The 17,936-nt window shown below is 40.8% G+C and overlaps 2 protein-coding genes across 2 annotated transcripts; both read right to left on the reverse strand.

Moving 5' to 3' along the window:
* Positions 1-475: 475 nt before the first annotated feature.
* Positions 476-1,520, reverse strand: LOC129738263 (putative uncharacterized protein ENSP00000383309). The gene is made up of 2 exons (XM_055729446.1): positions 1,443-1,520; positions 476-1,249 (listed from the first exon to the last, which is right to left on the reverse strand). Exons 1-2 carry the CDS (start codon positions 1,518-1,520, stop codon positions 476-478), a joined length of 852 nt encoding a protein of 283 aa, XP_055585421.1.
* A 13,324-nt stretch (positions 1,521-14,844) lies between these two features.
* LOC129738264 (uncharacterized) lies at positions 14,845-16,020 on the reverse strand. Its single transcript, XM_055729447.1, has one exon. It carries the CDS (start codon positions 16,018-16,020, stop codon positions 14,845-14,847), a length of 1,176 nt encoding a protein of 391 aa, XP_055585422.1.
* Positions 16,021-17,936: the final 1,916 nt, after the last annotated feature.

Raw genomic sequence — 17,936 nt, forward strand, 5'->3', positions numbered from 1 at the left:
TACGAACGAGTTTGCTGAAATAGTGGATTGCAGATTAGTGGAACCTCTAGGAATCGAAAATGGACACAAGAGACGATGGATGCGACAATGGCGCAATCAAAAAAGCTCCCAAGAAGTAAGTTAAATTTATTGCTTAGTAAACAGAATAGAAGAGATTCGAATTTTGTTCAGCTTTGTAGGATTTTGCTCTGTTAGATCACAAGATAGCTTGGCGTGGTTTTCAGGACGCCATTTTATTTTCTCGTGAACAAAACTGAAAAAGTGGTCTGTGTGGCTTCATCACGCAATTTTATTTTTTTCTTCAGAGAAGCATCGGCTTAGTACGGTGGAAATGTGTAACACTAAAATGGTGTGTGCTTTGCGTGAATTCAACGGTCCTCCGAGTGGGACAACATCGGCTCTGTGTGGCTGGTGGAAGCAGCTCCTCTGGGTGGGAGTCTTGCAGTAAAAATTAAATCCTCCGAGTGGGACAACATCAGCTCTGTGTGGCTGGTGGAAGCAGCTCCTCTGGGTGGGAGTCTTGCGTAAAAATTAAGTCCTCCGGGTGGGACAACATCGGCTCTGTGTGGCTGGTGGAAGCAGCTCCTCTGGGTGGGAGTCTTGCGTAAAAATTAAGTCCTCCGAGTGGGACAACATCGGCTCTGGGTGGCTGGTGGAAGCAGCTCCTCTGGGTGGGAGTCTTGCTGTTGGAATTAAGTCCTCTGAGTGGGACAACATCGGCTCTGGGTGGCTGATGTAAGCAACTCCCCTGGGTGGGAGTCTTGCTGTTGAAATTAAGTCCTCCGAGTGGGACAATATCGGCTCTGGGTGGCTGATGTAAGCAACTCCTCTGGGTGGGAGTCTTGCTGTTGGAATTAAGTCCTCCGAGTGGGGCAACATCGGCTCTGGGTGGTCGATGGAAGCAGCTCCTCTGGGTGGGAGTCTTGCAGTAAAAACAAAGCCCTCCGAGTGAGACAACATCGGCTCTGGGTGGCTGATGGATGCAGCTCTTCTGCGTGTGGGCGTTTTTCGGAAACGAAATGCTGTATAAAGGAAGTCCTCCGAGTGGGACATCATCGGCTCTGGGTGGCTGATGTAAGCAGCTCCTCTGGGTGGGAGTCTTGCTGTTGAAATTAAGTCCTCCGAGTGGGACAACATCGGCTCTGGGTGGCTGATGTAAGTAACTCCTCTGGGTGGGAGTCTTGCTGTTGGAATTAAGTCCTCCGAGTGGGGCAACATCGGCTCTGGGTGGCCGATGGAAGCAGCTCCTCTGGGTGGGAGTCTTGCATTAAATTAAAATCCTCCAAGTGGGACAACATCGGCTCTGGGTGGCTGATGGATGCAGCTCTTCTGCGTGTGGGCGTTTTTCGGAAACGAAATGCTGTATAAAGGAAGTCCTCTGAGTGGGACAACATCGGCTCTGAGTGGCTGACGGAAGCAGCTCCTCTGGGTGGGAGTCTTACTGTTGAAAATAATTCCTCCAAGGGGACAATATCGGCTCTGAGTGGCTGATGGAAGCAGCTTCTCTGGGTGGGAGTCATGCTGTTGAAAAGAAGTCCTTTGAGTAGGACAACATCGGCTCAGTATGGAGCACTACTCGGCTGTTTTCAAGAAATTTTGTGTATGTTTTGTATTGGATTTTTCTCTTTCTTGTAAGAGAAGCCAGAAGCAAAGTACAACGAGACGAACAAATATTATAAACATGAATTCAAATAGTTTCTCTTCAATAAAGTTATTAAATTTGAATGAAAATTTCAGTTTATTAAAACGAACATGACGCTAAATTTCTAATTTATCCGATTTTAGGTCACTATTTCAAAAAGGGTACGGAAGCCTAGGTAAAGCCTTAGTTTCCGAAAAAAAAAGCGAAGTGCTAGCCTTGCTTCGAAGTTAGAACAAACCCGAAAGGAAAAACGTGAATTGGAAAATTCCTTTGCTCTCGGCGAAGCTGGTACAAGTTTCATGCGAAGAAATTCTACGATGCGAGACGACCAGCGAATCAATGTAGCCGAATCATCTCTGGTGGCGACAGTAAACACTTTGTCGATCGCTTCCTTGAACATTCCAGAGTGTAAGCCTGGTGAAAATGACGACGAGATTGAAAAAAGGACCTACAAAATTTGGAAGCAGCTATTGGATGCGTCGCTTCAGCTAGCCGGCGTAACAGACGAAACGACCAAGATGAATATTTTCAGAGTGAAGGCAGGTCCTAAGCTTTTGGAGGTTTTAGAAGGGATTTCTTCTTCTGCAGATTCTCCGGATGCTGTTACCGCCCCGTTTTCGAATGCCGTATATCGCTTACAATGCTACTTCGGATCTCGTGAATACAATTTAATGCAGCGACAAAAGCTCCGTTCAATGACGCAAAAACCAGGCGAATCCGACGTGAAGTTTGTGAAAAGAGTCATTGGAGCAGCTAAGCTATGTAGCTTTGACGAACAGCAGCTTTCGGAAAATGTGGCAGATGTGATCCAACAGCACGCATTGAACGTGAAAATTCGCGAAGCTGGAAGAAAAATGCTGCGCAAAGGAGGAACGTTGAATGCCCTTCTCGACCGAGTGCGCTCATACGAACTGGATAGAGCTAACGAAGAAGTTTTTGCGTTAAACCATCCCTCAACGCCGAAGTTCTCTGAAGTTGCCGCAATCTCTGCAGACCAAAGGAAGATCAAGCTACCCTAATCGAATGGATTCGCAACTTACATCACAAAGTAACTTTAGATACTCAGGACAGAATAGAAACTGGCAAAATCCAAGAGGCACCTTCCGAAACCGTGGAATGGGAAGAAATACTACAACACGACTGAATCCGTGTTGGAGATGTTCCAGCACATTCCATCCACCATCGAGATGCAGTGCTATAGAAAAAATCTGCCGTAACTGCAAAAAATTGGGACACATTGAACGAACTTGTCCCAATATTCCTGGTCCAGCCCAACCTAAACGACGTATCAGCGAAGACATCGAATGTACTTCTAGCCCGAAAAAGATCGCGGCGATTATTAAGGATGATGTAGATCAGGAGGATGTTAAAAATCCCGTAAGTGAATGAAGTTCCCATTCCCATTGACTTATTTTATTTCTTACTGAACTTGTTAAATTTCTTTTGCTATCAATAAATTTGAAATGAATTTTGAACAATGCTAATTTTATTTTATTTTAGCGACGAAGTTGTCATATAGAAAATTGAATCTTGTCCAGAAGATTTTGTCTAACAGATACTCTTTTTACAGAATGAAACTCTCAGAGTTTTCACAATGAGTCACTGTTCTGATCCATGGCCAGCAGATAAAACAAAAGATGGAACGGTTCTTGGTATAATTGCAGGCGTAAGTGTGACGTTTCTGGTGGATTCGGGAGCCGAGGTAAATACAGTAGGTGACGATGTTTTCAAGGTACTCATGAGCAACCATACGACTAAGGAACAGATATTCTCTGTTACGAACGGCACAGACAAACCACTTAGAGCGTATGCAAGTCCTGGTGAAATACCTGTGATTGCAACGTTTGTGGCCGAATTACACGTTTCTGATGATCGCCCGTGCTTTCTGGAAAAATTTTATGTAATTGAAAATGCTCGGCCGTTACTAAGAAAAAATACTGCAATCCGCTACAGCATCCTTCAGATCGGTCTCAATGTGCCCATCAATTATACCGAAACACAGAGTAGCCGGACCAAATTACTTCCTGGAGAAATATTTGTCGTGACGTCATCTAAAGAGTTCCCGAAGTTTAATGTCCCTGCCGTTGTGTTGAGCTACGATAAGAATAAACCGCCGTCCCGAAATGTATTCACCAATATCCCTCTAGCATTTAGAGCAGAAACTCAACGCAGATTAAATGACTTGTTGACGACAGGAATAATTGAGGAAGTAACTGATTCTATGGATAGATCATTTTGTTCGTCGCTTTTGGTCGTCCCCAAAGGAAAGGACGACATACGTCTCGTAGTGGATCTGAGAGGTCCGAATAAGTCAATAATTAGGACTCCATTTCGAATGCCAACTCTAGAGGAGATATTGACAGATTTACACGGATCAAAGTGGTTTTCTACCATTGATTTGAGAAGCGCGTTCTTCCACGTGGAGCTCGCTGAAGAGTCGAGACACCTCACAAACTTCTATGCGGGTAATGCTACCTTCCGCTTCAGGAGACTTCCCTTCGGCCTTTGCAACGCTCCCGACATCTTCCAGGAAACCCTTCAGACTAAGATCCTTGCAGGATGTCGGGGCGTTCGCAATTACTTGGATGATATCATTGTGCACGGAAGAACGAAAACAGAGCACGATCGGAATTTAGAGGAGGTACTATCTCGACTACGGAATCATAATGTTAGTATCAACGAAGAAAAAAGCGTGATAGGACAACAGGCAGTAAAGTTCCTCGGATTTTCGCTGGCTCACGACGGTATGCGGGTCGAAGAGGAGAAGCTACGAGCTATCAGGGAGTTCCGTAGGCCAGTTACCCAGCTCGAAGTAAAGAGTTTTTTGGGACTGATGAACTTCACCGAAAAATTTATTTTCAAGAGAGCAGATAAGACTGAAAAGTTGCGATCACTGGCCAAATCGGAGACCTTTTATTGGACGGAAGACGAAGAAAGAGAATTTCTTTTCTTGAAGCACGAATCCCTCAAGTCGATTTCTTCACTGGGTTATTTCAGTGCATCAGATGATACGGAACTATACGTGGATGCATCCTCAATCGGTTTGGGAGCAGTGCTCATCCAATTTAATGAAGCCGGAATCCCGAGGATAATATCTTGCGCCTCAAAAGCGCTCACAGATGTCGAGAAAAAGTACCCTCAGACTCAGAGGGAAGCGCTTGCCATGGTTTGGGCCGTAGAAAGATTTGCTTTCTACCTCACAGGCAAACGGGTTTCAATCAGAACTGATTCGGAGGCGAACGAATATATTTTTGGTCAGGGTCACAGAACAAATAAACGAGCGATTTCACGAGCTGAGTCGTGGGCATTAAGGCTCCAGTGCTTTGACTTCGACGTAAAGCGCATTCCAAGCCACTTGAATGTTGCGGACGCTCTATCTCGGTTGATAGGAACGCAACTTGATGAACCCTTCGACAAGGACAACGACAGACATCTTCTCTACGCTATCGACGGAGGATTCATGAATATCACTTGGAAGGACGTTGAAGTGGCATCAGAACGCGACCCGGATCTACTTGAAATCATAGCTTCCATAATGTCTGGAGTATGGCCCGAACACCTTCGTAAATACGAAGCTCAATCTAAACACCTGACCTCTTTAGGACCTATTGTGTTTAAGGACGATAGGATAGTGCTCCCGGCGCGACTTCGTTCAAAGGCGTTGGAAACAGCGCACCAAGGCCACATAGGGTGTGCGGCCATGAAACGAGTCATGAGGGAGTATTTTTGGTGGCCGGAAATGGGAAAGAATATCGAGTCATTCGTTAAAGAGTGTAAAACTTGCACAGTTATCTCCAAGCGAAACCCACCAATCCCATTAACCAGTCGAGAACTACCAGATGGTCCATGGCAAATGCTGCAGATCGATTTCTTGGCGGTGCCCGGTTGTAGTTCTGGTGAGCTTTTAGTCTGCGTAGACACGTACTCCAGGTAATTTAATCAATTTCTTGAAACTTTAGAGACAATTTAATAAATTTAACGATTATATGGCCTTCAGGTACTTGGCGGTTGTCGAGCTAAAAACAACTGATTGCAAAACCACAAACATGGCACTTTGTAAAATTTTTCATACCTGGGGATTACCGCTTTCTATCCAAAGCGACAACGGACCTCCATTCCAAGGAAATGAATTTGTTAGTTTTTGGGAAGAAAAAGGTGTAAGGATTTACAAATCAATTCCCTTGCACCCGCAGTCCAATGGTTCCGTAGAGCGGCAGAATCAGGGGATCATCAAAGCCCTTGCCGCTGCACGCGATGTTGGTAGAAATTGGAAGGAAGCCCTGCAGGAGTACGTGCACATTCACAATACGATGAAACCCCATTCACGGTTGGGAGTCACTCCGTTTGAACTCCTCGTAGGCTGGAGGTATCGTGGGATTTTTCCCAGTCTATGGGACTCGAAAAACGTTGAGTTGGATAGAACGTCTGTAAGGGATGCCGATGCCGTATCAAAGATGAAAAGTAAAAAATACGCTGATAAGCGAAGAGGCGCAATGGAGAGTGATATCATGGCTGGGGATAGAGTTTACATAGCAGTGCCTAAAAAAACTAAAACGGACCCCCAATTCTCTAAAGAAAAATTCACGGTACTGGCACGATACGGAGCAAAAGTAGTCGTAAGAAGTGATTCAGGTATTCAGTACGCCCGAGGCATCCAGGATGTGAAACGAATTCCAGAGGCATCTTTCGTCAGCGAAGAAGATCCAAACGATAGCACGGATACCCATCCGGAGGCTAGCTCGACAGACGAGCAAATCTTAGAAAACTCTCCTACAGAAAGCGAAGGTCTACCGACGAACCCATCGTATCAAAAGCCAAAAAGGGAATCTAAGAAACCCAAAAAATTTGAGGACATGGTACTGTATAATATTTTTGAATAGTTTAAATTCAGTTAGCTTTGAGAGTAGGGGAGGGAGGACATGTAGAGTATAAGACGAATAAATAAAATAATTCTAGTAAAAAGTAAATGGTTAATTGTTTTAGTGCAGTAACGCTTCCCTCACCTTACTGTACGTCGCAATAACGACTACCAGTAGGGTATGAAAGGGAGGGAATATAAAAACCGAACTTCCATTTGCGAAACCGTTCACTCCCATTGTTAAATAAGGTCGAGCCGTTCCATAAGATTGAGCGGAGGAAGCGACTCGTATTGTACCGAAGGCAATCTTCGTGTGGATTGCGAGAGAAAGGCTCTCGGCTCTCGCTCTAGCGTAGAACGACGGAAAAATTAGTGAACCCGAAAATCGTCAGTTTTCGAAGAGACGTTAATCAAACAAGTTGAGTGTTGCGAACGAGTTTGCTGAAATAGTGGATTGCAGATTAGTGGAACCTCTAGGAATCGAAAATGGACACAAGAGACGATGGATGCGACAGTGGTGTACTGTGAGTGGAATCTCATTGAGAAAATTGGCCAAAGAAGAGGACGTGAGCGTCGGAGCGGTACGGACAGCTATTAAAAAATATGGTGAACATTGTACATTTGAAAATGAACCGAGGAGTGGTCGAAAATCTGGTCCTGTTAGTCCTGCTATCGACAAGAAGGTCAAGGATGCCTACAAACAGAAACCATTGGCTTCCGTTCGGTATGTGGCGAGAAAAGTCGGGACATCGATGTCTAACGTGATGCGTGCTAGAGAGCGACTTGGGATTAAGACGTACCGGAAGCGGAAAATGCTTAAGAGTTTATCGTGGACGATGAAACGTATGTGAAATTGGATTATTAAACTTTTTCTGGGCCACAATACTTCACTATACGCAAGGACAAGGATATCCCCGAGGTGATGGTGTGGCAGGCAATTTGCGAGCTCGGCAAAATATCTATCCCGTACATCACATCGGAAACAATGAACACCCAGAACTTCTCAGAAGCGTCTATTTCCGATGATCAAACAGTATGATGGAACACTCATATTTTGGCCCGATTTGGCATCATGTCATTACGACAAAGACACACTAGGGTGGTACAAAAGCTAAAACGTCTGTTTTTTTGCCAAAAAACATGAATCCGCCAAATTGCTCCGATGCACAGCCAATCGAGACTTTTTGGGCTTTGACCAAGGCAAAGCTACAAAAATACATAAAACCAGCTGGTGTCATCGGAAAATTTATAAAGGATTGGCTAAAAGTGGTAAAAATGATGGGTAATGCAACTGTACAGAAGCTTATGGATCATGTTCGAGGAAAAATGCGAAGTCTGGCTTATGATTAAAGATTTTTATCAAATAAGATTACAGCGTTGGGTAGGACACAAATTATGATACAGTGTGCCAAATAAAATTCAATAAAGCAATTTTTTTCAAATTTTGAAAGTGTGCTTATAATTTCTGGAACGGTCTAAATATAGATAGATACAGTATATAGATTACCTGTCAAAACTTAATCATTTGACAGAGAGCAAATTAATCCGGGCTACACAATACACTTTTGTTTGAAAAGCTAAATATTATTGCTTTTTTTAAAGCTGCAAGTGAAACTTAGTTCGGATAGGACCAGCTATAAAACGCTTCACTTTCCGCAATGTCAACTTGAGACCTTTTGACACCCACCGCATGCAAAGCAGTGACCAAAACCAGCTGGACTTCCACCAGTGCACTGGGTAATAGAAATTGGTTGAGTGTTCTCAGAAGAAGGATAAACAATCTGAACAAATCTGATTTAATTAGAATGTAGCGTGACGGTCGAGTTGAATCTTCTTTTCTGGAAAGGCTTCCACGAAAAGCATCGCGACGTTCGTTGGCTGTCTTCATTTTGACACTCACCTAGAGCATCGTCTTGTTTCGTGACAAAATCTTCACAGATGGCAAACAAAAGCTGCCGGTGCGGTGTCATCACTTACAATTAACGTGCCAGGGTTTTCTTTCACTATACCTTTCCGGAACGAAACCTAAATATCTTCTTCCGTGAGCAACTCCATGTGGTGCGCTGTTTTGATTAATTTGAATGAGCGTTTCAATATTAATGTCCTCGATGACTCAACAATGTAAAAACAGAGAAAAAAAAAACAAAAAATTTAATTGAATTTGTTTCTGTAAAAACTAATTAATTTAGACCTGTTGACCAGGTTTCTTTGAATAATGTTTAAAAAGAAAACCTATAATTCGAGGAAACTGCATTCCTAGACCAGGCACTCAAAGTATTCAAAGCAAGTGAACCACGATTCAATCAGCTATTGCATGAATGGAGAAGCTTAATCACCGATGCACCGAGCTAGCCGGAAACGGAAACCCCGTCATGACCTTTCGACAGTCCGTCCGACCTTTTACGCCTATTCCTGTGTTTGAATAATTCCTTGTTGAGGTACACACACGTAAAGGGGAACCGATTCAAGAAAGCACGGAATCGGTTTCCTTCTTGACACGTCGATACTTTTCTTTATTGATGAATCTCGTTTTTCTGGTTCGATGTATTTTATTTTTGTCTATGTAAACAGTCATTGTCATTTATAATTTAACCAATATAAGATTAAAAAAAAACCAGTAAAATTACAAAATATTAAAGCTCACTTGCAAAAAAAAATTGTTTTTCTAACCACAATGAATTCTCTTTTTTTCATCCTTAATCGTGAATCTTAAAACATTTGTATCTACAATGTGAATTAAGCTGAATTAAGTTGTTTTTAGTGGCGAATTCTAGCTTATCAGTTTTGTCATATTGCCTAAAACATTGTAGATCTGTTAACTTATGTTGAAATTTGGAAATAACTAGTCACTTGAAATTTGTGAGTGGTTTTATTCGTTTTGTACAATAAAAAAAACACGTGTATCATTTTTTGCCTCTGAATTGAATATTGAAAGAAAGACAATTTGACCGTTTGAAATGTTCAGTACAAATCTTCAAATTGGGAAGGCCTCAGAACTCAAAACCAGACCAAGAAAAAAAACTTTCATATACCAAGATAGTTAAAATACGTTCGATTTCAGACGTTTTAACTGTCTTCCTTATTTTACTTTACTGAAATTGTTATTTGTGTAACAAGTTGAAAAAAGGAAGATTTTTTTAAGTACTGTTTGCTAATTTATCCATTGACAGAAGCCCATTTTCAGTGTCGAAAAGTTTATTTTTCAGCCCTGGATCACATATGAAAAAGATTCTCGTGGAAGATCATAGCTAATCTGAATAACATTTCCATATTCATAGTTAGAGTAGATTACACATTGGTAATTTACATCTTTGTACTTTCCACATTTTCTCTAAGACTAGACGATAAAGCTAAGGATAAAGTGTTATCCTAACGAAACTTTTCCTCTAGTACCTCCTTCTAGTCCCTTTTTGTTATGCTTTCCGCCACCCAGAAAACTTTCCAAATTTGTCTAGTTACACTCGAGAAAAAGCTCGTTCATCTCCAGAAAGCTCAGGTAAGCTTTGGATGAAGGTATTTAGTTTATCCTATTTACATCGAACACATTCGGGTCGACTGAGCTCATTCGAAAACTTCATCGTCCACTAGAGTCTCGATTCTAGGATTCTAATATTCCGCATTTATGACAGGTATTTGATATACAGGTTTTAAAATGCTACATCTGAGAAAAGCCTAAGAAAGAATTAAAGCTTGGAAAAGGCGAACGTCTTCATGGAAAAAAAAACTCTGAGGATCCATGTTTTGTTTTTTTTCCTTAAAAACATAAATAGCAGGGCACAATGGGGAAAAAAGTGTATAAAACAAAATGAAATTAAATATGTTTCCTCTTTCAAGAACCAAATCTATGAAAACATACTCTCGTTCAGAGAAAATGTCCGGAACATTGGACATAGTTTGAGATGCCGCGCGATCTTACGAACGGAGATGTAGTGCCTTTTTAACAATTAACCTATAATTTGTAAACAGTCCAGAAAAACACTGATTTAGATACAAAAATTTTAAACAAAAATAGGTCTTGTGTGATTTTTTTCGAGAAATCGAGTGAAGACTTAAAAAATTTGAACCGAATGAAACTTATCTCATGCGATTTTTTTCCGAGAAATCGAACGAAGGCTGTTTGAGCCACCTCACGCATTTTCAAATAATTAAAAAAAAAAGCATATTCGGACTTTAAAATTTGGATCCAAATGAAACTAATCTTGTTTGATTTTTCCGAAGAATCGAATGAAGACTGTTTGAGCCACTGAACGCATCCGAAAATGAAGTTATGGCTATTTTACCCTAAATTTGCCTACATTTTTCTAATAGTTTAGAAAAAGCATTTTCCAACTTGTAAATTCTGAACCAAATGAGACTTATCTTATGAGATTTTTTTCGAGGAATCGAATAAAGGTGGTTTGAGCCACCTCATGCATCGTAAAATGGAGTTATGGCTGTTTTTCCCCTCAATTTCCCTTTTTGAATATTTCAGAAAAACACTGATTTGGACTTGAAAATGTTGAAACAAATGAAACAAACCTGTGTGATTTTTCCGAAGAATCGAATGAAAGCTATTTCAGCCACTATACGGATCTTAAAATGGAGTTATGGCTGTTTTACCCTCAATTCTCACACAATTTTTAATTATTTCAGTAAAATGCATGTTCGGACTTGAAAATTTAAAACCAAAAATGCATTCGGTTCAAAATTTTCAAGTTCGAACTTACTGTTTTCAGAATTTATTGAAAAATATAAAAGAGAATCAGAAGAAAATCTGCCATAATTCCATTCTACGAAGCGTGCGGTGGCTCAAATAGCCTGTTCGGATAGATCGGCGAGATTCTTTGTAGCAATTTTTATGACAGTAGCTCAAAGCTAAAAAGAAGTTGTATTTCAATTATCGCATTTCAGGCTTATAAGATTGAATACCTACATTATTGTCTCGCTCTCATCTGTTCGAGAGGTATTTTGTAATCTAGGCGTCCGGGACAGTGTTTTCGAGGACCTGATTTGATTATATGATTATTATAAAGTAGTACAGAGTTTTTCTAGGCACATGTACAACTAACCTTTAAATCTTTCTGTCGCCCCTAAACTTAATCCTGCCTTCGTTTTGAGTAATCCAAACTCTAAGCCTAAGAAAGTTTTATGTAGTTTTTAACCTCGTACAATAAATGATATAATATTCACAAAATAGGGATTTTAATTATATAATTCAACTGGGAAAATATTCACTTCACTTCTGCCTTTCGAATAGTGTTCTTTAAGCTTCCTGTTCTCAGTCTTGCTTCTCGATCAATCTGACAGGTTCGATATCAGATCAATGACAATGATCGCAATCATCAGATACAGTTGTCCGGCTCAGTGATGCCAGAACATCCTCCGCCCCGTGAAGCAGGTTCCAGCTCGTCCCGATAGGAACCAGGTTCACTATCCTTTATCTCCATCACTGCCAAATTCGCCACCGCCCTTTTCAGCTTTCCAGATGCTGTTTGTACGACAACTCTTCGTACCCTTCCGTCACGATTCGGGAGTAACTCTATTACTCTTCCTCTCACCTATGTTCTCCGAGGACCTTCGGCCAGGTAAACTAAGTCTCCGATTTTTATAGGATCCGCTTCTTCGAACCATTTGGGACGTCGGTTGAGTGTAGGGATGTATTCTTTTAACCATCGGGCCCAGGCTTCGTTCGCCAGATACAAGGATCTCAAATAACTACTCTTTAGCGCTTCTCCTAGGCAGATGGAATCACGTTGAGGATCATGGTCCTGCGACGAGCATCCTCGAATAAAATGATTGGGTGTAAGGGCTTCAGTGGAATCCTGAGGCATATAGGTGAGTGGTCGAGAATTAATCAGTGCTTCTGTTTCGGCTAAAGCAGTTATTAATGTTTCGTCGTTCAATTTTCTCCCATCGTCGAGCGCTTCTAAACCCGATTTGACGCTTCGCACCATCCGCTCCCAAACTCCCCCCATGTGGGGAGTTGCGGGAGGGTTGAAGTGCCAGCTGGTGCGTGCGTTGGTAAACGTGTCTGCGCAATACTCATGTAAATGCTTAACCTGTTCTAACAATTCTCGATTTGAACCAACAAAGTTGGTTCCATTGTCTGAAAAAATCTCAAGAGGTGGACCACTTTTTTGTACAAATCTTCTAATTGCCATAATGCACGAATCTTTTGAGAGACTGTATGCTAACTCAAGGTGTACAGCTCGTACAACAAGACAAGTAAATACTGCTATATATCTTTTCTCTCTTCTTCTACCTACGCTGTAATCTGGCAAACTGACGTATGCGCCAACATTACCGATTTGTGTTTTTTGCATTTGAACGATAGAAAATACCAAACTCGACCTAATTACATAAAAATATTTTCAGAAATGTTAAAAAATACCAACATAACAATATAAAAACAAAATGACGTATGCGCCATTTCTACTCAAAGTGACGTAAGTTAAATAAAAAGATATGTTTACAACGCTTTGATTACGTCTCAAAGTAACAGTGAGTGTGAGGACCATAATAAAAGACTGCCTTTGTCTAATTCTTTAATTCTAAGGATTAAAAAAAAACTAGTAAATTACTAGTGGCAGCTTCAGGACTAATAAAAATGAAGGACAAAACCTTTATACCATTATACTTGTAAAATGATTATTAATTTAAAACGGTGTCAATGGCTTTGCCTATTCACGAGGAGGTTGGGAAGGGCGGAAGGAGGTGGGTTTGGGTCTTCATGTAGTCCTTGTGTTTCATATTTTTTGCATAATGAATGACGCGTTTTAGTGCGGACTTTGTTTTTGCAAAAAACAAACACAATAAGACTTCATCTATCTATCCTGATGATAAGATTATATGTGAAAATATTGACAAACTGATTGGATTATTAGATTTTTGATATCAATTCATAAGGTATACGTTAATTATAGAGAAAGAATGATATAATCGATTTATTTCTAATTTATTTAAAAATTGTTGACTAGAATGATATTATCAATATTCAGAATTCATCAATGTTATGGTTGACTTCAAGATCTTCCCAATAATGTCGTTTGTCTTCCGGCATCAAAGGACAGAGTTTTTTAATAATATGTTCCTTTCTTGACTTTTCGATACCTCTATTCAAGCTATTGAACAGGAGAATTGATTGAAGACTGAATGTTGGCTTTTGTACTTCCTTCAACTGCTATTGAGTAAATAGTTTATCTTTCCAGAATACAATACGTGTCTTGTAACTGAAATCGAAACATCCTCGCGTGAATCGGACCTTTTTCACGTCGCACAGTTTTGGGCGAGGTTTCAGTTTGCTCAGAACAGATTGTTTCATCTGAATGCTGGGTTGAAAGAAGTCGCTGCAGCTCATTACGGTTAAAAATGGTTCCTTTCCAACATTAGACTGCTTTACACACTCAACAAAGTCCGAGAACGTGTAGAGTTCCTGTGACTGATATTTCTTTATGCTTCGCTCGACCGCCGCATGGAATGTATCAGCCGACATAAAGGTATGTCCTGTTTCCAAATATTTAAAGGTGACCTTATCAGTTTTGATGAGCGGTGAGTTTTCTAACAATATTAGATATATGAATCATCAAATTCCAGTTTATGTTTTGGGTAGAGCAATTATCTAGCCAATACAAAACTCGACTTGAAGAAGCAATCGACATAAGTTGTTTCGTGAAAACACTCGCCAAATCTATTGCTTTCCTACCGCTTATGGTTTCATTCCACAAAACAGTGTGGACTGCTTCGTTCTTTTCCCCTCCAAGAGGCGCGAAAGTCTCATTAAGAGCAACGATTCGCTTGGAAAATATTACGTCCTTGAAACGTTCGATTCGCGGAAGTTGGATAACCTATTGAAGAATACGCTTCGTTAGTCCAGGCACCTGTTCCATTACCGGATTATCCTCAGGCTCACTCTCGCTCATGCTACCATACTCAGCTGTAAATTCCATTTTTTTGGTTCAGATACAGCTCCACGAGCCGCAAATATTTGACTGATTATGAAAGAAAATATCTGGATATGGTTTGTCGCATGCTACGATGGATGTACGTCATTTGGTCTTGGAAACAGTGGAAAATAACTGCTGTTTCCACAACAAAATGACGTTGGTAACATAACTTCCGTTAATAAACCTTTTTCCACAAATTATGTAATTGGCAATGTTTTGTCATTGTTTAAACTCATAGTGTACAGATTTGATTATTGAAATTGGCTCGGAGGCTCAATAAAAAATACGTTTTTGCAAAAAGCTCCATACTGAAAATTTTACTCGCTGGCACATACGTCAGATTGCCAGATTACGGCAGGCAGTCACCTCAATCGGCCCCAAATAATCTATCCCAACATATTTGAACGGCCTGACGTAAGGGGTTAAACGTGATGTTCCAGAAGTCGTTGAGTGATGATATGATTTCGGTTCAGGATAATCGGGAAACGTGCATCGAAGCTGGCATATTTGGCGTTAGCAGTTCTTCCTTCGACTCTAACCACCCCATATTCGTCGGAAAATGGGCAGAATTTATGGAGGGGACTAGATTTATCGATTCTCGCCCATTTCGCCATGGGCAGATTACGATTTTTCGTAAGAATTTCAACTTCGTCAGGAAATGATTCCACTTGGACGATACGCCACAATACGGTTTCTGCTCGACTGTACTCAGTTTGTTTCAACGGTACAACAACTGAGGGAACGAATCGTTTGACGAGCTTTTTCATTTTATCTTCGGTCAGCACGGATTCGATTGGCAAACCTTTAACTCTCCGTTGACAATTTGATATAAATCGGAGCACAGTTGTTATGGTTCGCACTAGAACATTCCATTTAGAGATTCTAGCGGGGTCTATCAAGGGCGAGGAAAATTGCGGAAGATGTAGAAGAACATGGACCTTTCGTTCTTCTGTTGGATCTTTTCGATGACATCGTTGTTTCGGCCAAATCTCCGGATTCTCGTACAAGAATGAAGGTCCCATAAACCAACGTCCGTTCGTATCTTTCCCCCATTTAGTCAGGCAATCGGCTATATTTTCTTTGGTTGGTACCCAACGCCAATTTTCCGGTTCGGAAAGCGATAGTATCAGGCCGATACGCACAGCAACAAACTGTTTATACTTTCGTTGATCTGCTTTTATCCAGCTAAGCACAGTGGTTGAGTCCGTCCAGATGAATCTTTCTTTTATCTCGATCGAATGTCCATCGCAAACGTTGGACATCAATCGAGCACCGCATACTGCTGCCTGGAGTTCCATTCGAGGGATAGATAGATGTTTTAATGGAGCTACTTTCGATACTCCGCGCACTAGATTTACGACGACACGAGCTCCATTGGAAATCCGGAAATAAGCTGCACATCCGTAGCCATACTCACTGGCGTCCGTAAAAATATGCAGTTGAATGGTGTCGTTGACTGCTATTCCACCAAAATAGTGTCGTGGAATTGTAAGTTCGTCCACCTTTCTAAGTAAGCGAGTCCATCGAGTCCATTTCTCAAATTCTGCATCGCGCATTTGTTCATCCCACTGAACACCGCTTCGCCAGAGATCTTGCATGATTATTTTTCCGTGTATCATATGAGGGGACAATAAACCCAGAGGGTCAAAAAGGCCTTTATTTAATTCATAACTCCATTTCCCGATACGCGCGGTGGCTCAAACAGCCTTCACTTGATTCATCGAAAAAAAACTCATAGGATAGGTCAGTTTTTTTTCCAAATTTACTAGTCCAAATCAGTGTTTTTCTGGATTGTTTACAAATCATAGGGGAATAAGGGGTTTAAAAAGGACTATATCTCCGTTCGTTAGTTCGTGCGGTGTCTATGTCCAATCGATTTTCCGGATATGTTTACTTATGGCAAGTATGTTTTCACAGATTTGACTCGTGTAAGAAGAAAGATCTTGAATTTCTTCGCGGTTTATAGACTTTTTTCCCCATTGTGCAATGGGTGTTACAACATGTCTGGATTGATTTTTGTGAGCCAACGTGACTCGTCTTCAAACAGGGAATGAATTTCATTGAATCAATAACATTTTCCTCATCCATCCATTTCGGCTGTTTGTAATCCCAAAACCAAGCTTCGGTCAATTTTTCAGCGGTAAAAAATAGTTTGTTATAGTGTGTCAATATATTTATGTATTATTGAATTCAGTGTTTATTTGTTGACATGCGCTTCTTGTAGGTTAACCCAAGGAAGCTGAATTTAGAATGAGCTTGCCAGATTGACCGGTTTTATCTGGGTTTGCCCGGATATTAATACAAAATTTGGGAAAAGTCCGGTCCGGTCTGGTTGCCTGGATTTTATTGAAAAAGCCCAGATTTTTCCCGAATTTATTCACATTTTTTGCCGAACTGAAAAGAAAAAAAAACAAATTGTGTTGTAATTTTTTTTATTTGTGCGTCAAAACCGAAATCTTTCGAACAAGTATGTTGTATGTATGTTATGTTGATAATCCACCATGGGTGCACAGATTCACCGCAGTTTGACCAAAGTGTGGATTAAAATTTATTATTATATGACCCTGAGATTCCATACCCGGCACCATGGCTTCGTGTGAACTGTTATGAAGTGTATGTTTTATGTGTCAGTGTAAGTAATTTTTTGGAAGAACAATTCGACCAGGTACGCAAGCAGTTCAAAATGTATTACATGTTCAATACTATACATTTACTACAGGTATTCCGGCATCCGTGTATATACCTGGCCAGCTGGCATCTGATTGAACGTTAAAAATTATACAGTTGAAATCGAAATATCAAAGAAAGGAAGTAAAAAAAGAACAATCTCACCAAGTGGTAGGAATTAATTCCTATTTTTTCCATGCGCGGGATGCGTTTTCTGATAGGCAACTGTTTTAATTTGAAGCCAACAGTTTTCTGCACAAGCCAATCTATATTCCTTCTTCAGCATCAGATGACAGTTCTGGATTCGTGTCTTATCATGCTCTTCGTTTAAACAAGCAATTACTAAGCACAAATTCCAATTCCACTTCGTTTAAACAAGCAATCACTAAGCAAAAATTCCACTACACAACTGCATCCAGCCGACAAAAACCAACAACATTCTACCTGCTCTCACTTCTCGTGATTTATCACTTTAAATTTTGCTAATTTTCGAAAGGGCCTCACAAGGGATACACAAGACCAACTACCACTGGCCCACGCTTTTTTCATTTAATACTGAACCAAAAACACATTCTTTTTTTTAATATTGCGGTTATTTCTCACTAGCCAGCAAGCTCAATCATTACAATCAATCGCAGCAAGCTGGGGAAATTCGGCTCATGCACAAACACGTCACAACAGGAGGAAAAGAACTAAACGATGCCGACTAATTAAAACCCGCGTTTTTTTACGTGGCAATAACCTTTTGCAGTTCCAATTTCATTTGCACCAAACACGTTTGGATGTCCATATTTGATCATTTGCCTCAAGCTTTCAAGATTTTCACACATTGGGCACTAAAATGCAA

This window comes from Uranotaenia lowii, chromosome 1 (genome assembly GCF_029784155.1).
Source record: "Uranotaenia lowii strain MFRU-FL chromosome 1, ASM2978415v1, whole genome shotgun sequence".
In the NCBI taxonomy this organism is placed as follows: domain Eukaryota; kingdom Metazoa; phylum Arthropoda; class Insecta; order Diptera; family Culicidae; genus Uranotaenia; species Uranotaenia lowii.

Excerpts from the sequence above, each read along its gene's own strand:
- LOC129738263 (XM_055729446.1), bottom strand. The coding sequence starts at position 1,520 with ATGACTCCCACCCAGAGAAGCTGCTTCCATCAGCCACTCAGAGCCGAT. Across the intron at positions 1,250-1,442 it reads TGGAGGAATTATTTTCAACA|AGGAGCTGCTTCCATCGGCC; the intron begins GTAAGACTCCCA and ends ACTCCCACCCAG.
- LOC129738264 (XM_055729447.1), bottom strand. The coding sequence starts at position 16,020 with ATGCAAGATCTCTGGCGAAGCGGTGTTCAGTGGGATGAACAAATGCGC.